General features: G+C 40.8%; 1 protein-coding gene across 1 annotated transcript in view; it reads right to left on the reverse strand.

Annotated features, from left to right (window-relative positions):
* The window catches only part of man1a1 (mannosidase, alpha, class 1A, member 1), a 126,826-nt gene extending 121,009 nt beyond the window's left edge, over positions 1-5,817 (reverse strand). The window contains exon 1 of the mRNA XM_063901783.1: positions 5,106-5,817. Within this exon, the coding sequence (XP_063757853.1) occupies positions 5,106-5,615 (510 nt within the window). The 5' untranslated portion in view covers positions 5,616-5,817. The remainder of the gene's footprint in view (positions 1-5,105) is intronic.
* Between the last annotated feature and the right edge of the window lie 737 nt (positions 5,818-6,554).

Genomic DNA, 6,554 nt, shown 5'->3' on the forward strand with positions numbered 1-6,554 from the left:
TGAAATCTAATGTATGTCAAGCTGTGAGGACACATGTTGGTACAACAGAGGAAAGTTGTTTACTGTATCAAACAACACAGGAGTTCTAGCAGCGAGCATCGAGCACTTGATCTAGCTTGATTTCCCCTGTTTATCAGCCCAGGTTTTTATTATCACCCCCCTATGCTCTCGCCTCTCACAGAGAGACCACAGAGAGGAGGGGTCCTCCAGAGAGCCTTTGATTTGGAGCAGACAAACAGATTTAGCTGATTGTGGGTTTGTGGCGGTCGCTCACAACAAGATGTTTATCTCTCAGAGAGGGGGCCCCTGCTGCCTGCCCATCACAAACACGGCACAGCAGGGCAGATCCCCAGATAACTGGGTCAGATGACGGAGAGTAAGAAGCCGGTATCACAGAACCTTGTCTTCAGATGCTTCCATTTAATACAGACAAGACATCCAGGGTGAGGGGGAGCTAGGATTGTGTTGGCTTCATGAGCAGAAAGTGAGGAATTTCTAGATCTTGGGAAAAACCTTGATTTGTTGATGCATCTATGTGGAAAATACAGCCTGAAATATCTGAATACGGTGATAATAATGTGCCGTTTCACATCACTCACAACGTATGTCATCCTTCTTGTCCTCGGGTTATTCTACTCAAGTTAACCACAGGCTATTTTGGTCCAAGAACTTTCAAGAACAGCAACAACATTCATCGGTTTTGGTTCAATTATATCTTCTAGAACCTTTGCCATAGAAACTAAGTCAAATGAGATAAACAATTACTACGATATTAATGAGATTTATTGGTGAAACGTCGTTCCAATGAATGACAAAAGCCTGGACTATAGCGTGTGTGCAAGTCCTCATAAGTCCAAAAGCATGAAGCCCTATAAGGACTATGTGAAATCCAACACAGGTCTTGCATTAGCTTTAAAACATGACTACGCTAGTGCTGCAACGGAGGGTGTTGTAACTTGTTGATAATAATAGGGGGCATTATATATTTATTTCATAGGGATGTTTTGACAGTGCTTCCTGACGGTTGGTAATCTAGAACAGTGTGTTTAGTTTTCTCAGAAGGGAAACTGAATGCCTCGGATGTACTAGAGCAGAAAGACCAATTATGTCCTATCAAAAACAGAACATAGCTGCAATACCAGGGAAAACTTCCTGACAGTACTGCGGTTGAATCATAAGAGACATAACACTGCAGGGTTAATATTTACCTTAGGCTGAACAGGTTGGATGTAGCCACTCCTTACTGGTTTATACTAATGGCAACCCCCTTACTATAAGAGAGGAATTAGCGTCACTTGAGTTAAGGGAGGAGATCTGTTGACACAGTGGACAACGTTTACTCTAACGTCTCGTATCAAATGTGCTTTACTTCAGATATTCATTTGAGAACTGATCGAATCTCTGCAGGAATCCATTAAACTTATCAATGCTTAAACACAAACCCCAATAGGTCATGGGGTTTGCCATTTTCCTGGGTTTTAGTGGAAGATTTTTTAACAGAAATCTTCCCAATCATCAAGCTTTTTAGAGATCCGTTTACCGAGCATATTAGGCATTGTTTTTGAGTCTACAGGTCGGCAAATTGCATCTGACCGACCCACAACGTCAGTTTGACACATGCTGTAGATGCAAAAACACTTCTGTTGTATCTCCGTCTTGCACTTCAAAGCACTCCAGTGTTCATTAGTTGCTCCATTAGGTTGGTTTTGTCCATTGACCTTTGCATTTGAATTCTAGTAACAGAATAATGCACCATCACGGACCATTTCTTCAACACTATGGGTTCATTTTGAGTATACAGAGATCAAGATGTTGGAAGCTGCAAAATGTAATCCTCACCATCTAAATAATAAGAGTGACAGGATGAACAGACAGTGTCAAAGCACCCAACATGTCTTATATAATGGTAGTCAATACTATCTTGAGGTGATTTGCTTGATGCTGTTTACAAAGGAATAGTTTCAGCTGCCATGACAAATGTGATAAGTGATAATCGTGTCTATTACACTTTTAAGAGCCTGTAGCACGGAATATGGAAAAGAAGTTTGAGCCACAGCAAAGCACATTTGCTTAGGATGGCACTTTCGCTAACCTCTCAGTGACATGGTTTCTCAATTAAAAACCCAACACCGCTGAACCAGCTTGGTTTCCAAATTTTGATGACACTTTTGCCAAACTATCAGCAGGTGATCCTAAGCGAAAGGTGTTTTTCTGTTTAAATGTGCTTTACAACTGAATCCATCTGCAGATCATCAGCTGTTGAAGGCAAAATGTCCAGTAGAAAAACATGTTTTGACCTAAATGTGAATGTCAGTGTTGCTGCTTGAGCTAACATCAGAGCAACACATTCACTCTGGTGCCCTCAGCATGAACATAATATTTGGACATTCCCCCCCCAAAAAATAGCCCATAGCAACACAATGCACTTTATAAACACTGATTGCTGCTTTGAGCAAACAAGAACATCTCCAAAACAGCAGCTTTTTCAATGTGACCGATGTTGTGTTGATTTTGCTCCGGGCAAACTGTTCACAAGTTCACATTTAAATATCACAACACCCACATCCAATATATGGGATGAAGGGGCTCTTGCGGGTGGGTTGAATTCAAAACAGAAGCTTTGAATTAAGGGGAAAGAATTCATAAAGTAATCTGTTAGAAGTTCAGACAAAAAAACTGAGAAAATGCCTTTTTATTCCACCTTAAATGCAGATTTTTAAGGTGGATTGCGGCTGCATAGTAAGGACTTGGAGTAGGTCGATAAGATGACATGCATTAGTTCTGTGATATGATAACCAGTTGGCAGGACGACGAGCTCCATAGGCAAACAACTTGTAATTTCTACACGGTACGGCCTCTTGTCGACATGATGGTTTAATACCTGCTCCTTGTGGTTGACGGCATGACCTTTCAGTTGGAGGCGATGTCCTCTTAAGCTGAGGAATCCCATCAGCATCTCAAACATAGCGTCGTTAATACCAAATACACGTTGAGATCTTTTTTAGGATTCAGGGCAGTGTTTACAACGAGACACCTCTCTGAGATATTGATGAAACGTGCTTGGGTTTAACATAATATTGCCATCAAGTTCAGTCTTGTAGGGTTGTTGGAAGGATCATAACTGAAAGGATTTTTCGGATGAATTAGATTTTAATGGCCCTCAAAAGAGTGCTCCTCCAATATGCTTTATTGATACTGGGGGTTTTCAGTCAAATACATCATTGCCCTTTTTCATTTTGTCAGAACAGGAAGTAGCCCTGCAGACACGACAGAGATTGTTCCAAGAAGTTATTTCCCCTGACCTCTTTCATGTCTGCTCTGGGCTAAAATGACCAGCCGCTATTTCAATTTCAAATGAATCCATATGAAAGGCAAATATCAGTCCCTCTGAATGACACCAGACACATGTGCTCAGTCACGACAGTAGGGCTGAACAATTAGCTGAATGTTAAGTATTACGGTTCAGCAGGTATACAAATGGTAGAGACTTAAGAAGAGATATTTGAGGTCGCAGTAATGATCATTCCTTCAATCTTCCTGAATCATACCCAATTGCAATATCACTCATTTATTTTAAATTGTTCACTCATCTGCTCCCTGACTCAACGGTCCTCTGCATGAGACTCCCAGTTAACCACCTGGATGAGTAAATGGAAATCAAGTCACCCGAGTGAGCAGATCTACGATAACTGCTCTCCCAAATCCCCGTCAGAAAACTCCTCTTCAATACATCACTGAAGATATTTCTGCTATCTACATTTAAATTCCTATTGAGCACATCAGGATCTGCGATAATAACAACAGCACAGAAGCGTGACTGAACACCAGCAGCAGCCACCCGAAACCACCTGAGACCTCTGGGCTTTTCTCTTGTTTGTTTCTCACACACACACACACACACACACACACACACACACATACACATACACATACACATACACACACACACACACACACACACACACACACACACACACACACACACACACACACACACACACACACACAGGACAGACCTGTTGGTGTTTTTCAACCTGCTGCAGGCAAACAAGGCTGGTGAGGAATGATATTGAGAAAGATCAGAGGGCACAAAAGCTATTGAACAGAATATGTCAAATCCAACTGGTATTTGACATTATCTCTGTAAATAAACAGAATGTGACATTAACATTAATAAGTCAAGCTTTCAAACGAAGCAGGTTAATCTTCAAATGTCCAGTCCTCGAGGGAATGAACTGTGGCGCACACTCTATATCTAGGTCATATCTTATGGTGTGTGACAATCTTCCACATCCATGATGCCAAAAGGGGTCAACAATGTGGTGACTAAAAACCGGGTTTAACATGTATTGCCCTGACACTGGAAACCTGGAAGACAAGTATATAAAGCCCGGAGGGGGGCAGTGGATCCTGCGTTCATTCCTTGGCTTACCACAGAAACTGACTGCTGAAAAATTTCGTGACAAGAAAAACCCCCCCACGCCAAATCCCGTTGAAAAAAAAACGTGAAATCAACGTGTCGTATTCACCTGGAGGTGTGTGTTGATGCCAACACATGGTGTAAGATCTTTACCTAAACATATACCCATTTCTGAGCAATTCGGCTTCAAATACACATCGTATGGTCATCTTTATTTGCTAAAAAAGCAAGTTGTATACTTGGTGTACAATCTCTTGCACCGCGATCCGCGAGGAATATGGACCGTTGGACTTTAAAGATAACAAGCGACCATTATGTCAAAGTTCACATTTCGTACAATTTAGGACTTATTTGTGTGTTATATATGAGCCGAATTAAAGAGGGTTTGTTAGCTATGCATATTAACTGTTGAGTCGTGTTTTAGCATGAATAACAGTTGTCACAAGCGAAGGAAACATTGAAATCACATGATGTAAAAGTTAAAATTACGTACAATTTAGGGCTTATTTGTGTATTATATATAAGCCGAATTAAAAACGAGGTGTGGCCCATTCACGTGAAGTGTTGAATGATGTTTTATAATCAACACACACTGTAATATCTTAAGGAAATATATAAATATGCGGTCTTTTTGCTGGAGTTTGGCGTCACGTTCAAACGTTGCGTGCGCTCAACAGATCCTTACCTCTTTGATCTTAGCGCGTCTCGCCTTGGTTTCTGGGTCCAGAGGTTCGTGTCCAGTAGCTCCGGGGGGTCGCTGATATTCAACAAAAGGTAAATTATTGGCATCATTCCCACGTTGAACTGTATTCCCCTTTAAAACTTTATTTTTGTCCTTCGAAATTTCTATCTCAATCTCGCCAGGTCCTTTTTTTAGAATATCCTTGGCCTCTAGCAGAGCGTTTTCATGGTCCTTCTTGATTTTCTGCAGGACCCTCTCATCGTTGCCAGCCGAACCCGGGTCGCTGCTGTCCGGACCGGTGCGGGTGTTGGTTTCCACCGCGGAGGAATGAAAGAAAACTCCACTAAGCAGCTTCGACGAGTCCGGTAGGAAGAAAATAGCCCCAAAACACAGGGTAATAAAAGCACTAAACACTAATAACAAGATGAATTTCTCTGTCAACCTGAAAGAGGTCGGGCTGGCAGACTTCCTATTCGGGGTCGCGGTAAAAGGCAGAAGAGTTGCAACTGGCATTTTCTCTTCTTCCCTTTTTAACAACAAAAAATGAATTCAAAAGGTCGGATAAGCACACTGTCGGGTTATTCCGTTCACAAATCCATTTCTAGTTGATGTAAAACCGTGAGAAATGGAGCACAACTGTGGTAAAATCCCTGGTAAAAAAGTTGAGGAGTGAGGCAGCTGCCCATACCGGAGACTCGCTGCAGACAGACCGAAGCCACGGGCTCACACAGGAAGCAACTGAGGATATGCGTGACTGACAGCCCAGAAGAGCCAATCATTTTCTGCCCTGTGATTGGTTGGAACACAGGGGGCGTGTCTTACCAACGGTCGGGTATAAAGCGTCTGACAGCGGAGGAAACAGGTTTATGTTCCGCGAACAGCTCAACAGGAAGGGACATAACACCACCGAGTTTAAGGACTTGGTGTTTTCTCGTACACATTCAAATAACATAACCAATACATCAATTGATTGCATGGATGCTTAATTATGCCAATTTGATTGGGAAAAATAAACTAATAAGTCCTTATAATGATACACCTTCTCATAATAATGACTTGGAAGGACAGAAAATAATTAATTAGAGCCTCAAAAGTATAACAAACTTTCTCAGAACAATGAATTTGATTATCAGAACAATGACTTAATATCTTTTAAAAAATTAACTCTAAAAATAATGTTTTAGTATTTGAAACTGATGAGTTGGTATCCAAAATAATAACAAAAGTTGTCAAAAATGATGACTCATATCTAAAAAAAAAGTCAGTATCTGAAAAATAATTAGTTACTTATCAAAGTAAACCGTTCATATAAAAAAATGAGTCAGTGTTAAAAGATTTTGTAAATTATTTTGCCAAATAAAAAATAAAAACTTCATCAAAATAATTAGAGACATGAAAATAATGAGTTGGTTTATCAAAAAACAACCACAGTTGAAAGCTTTAATAAAGTAT

The sequence above is a fragment of the Eleginops maclovinus genome, chromosome 15, assembly GCF_036324505.1.
Source record: "Eleginops maclovinus isolate JMC-PN-2008 ecotype Puerto Natales chromosome 15, JC_Emac_rtc_rv5, whole genome shotgun sequence".
Classification (NCBI taxonomy): Eukaryota; Metazoa; Chordata; class Actinopteri; order Perciformes; family Eleginopidae; genus Eleginops; species Eleginops maclovinus.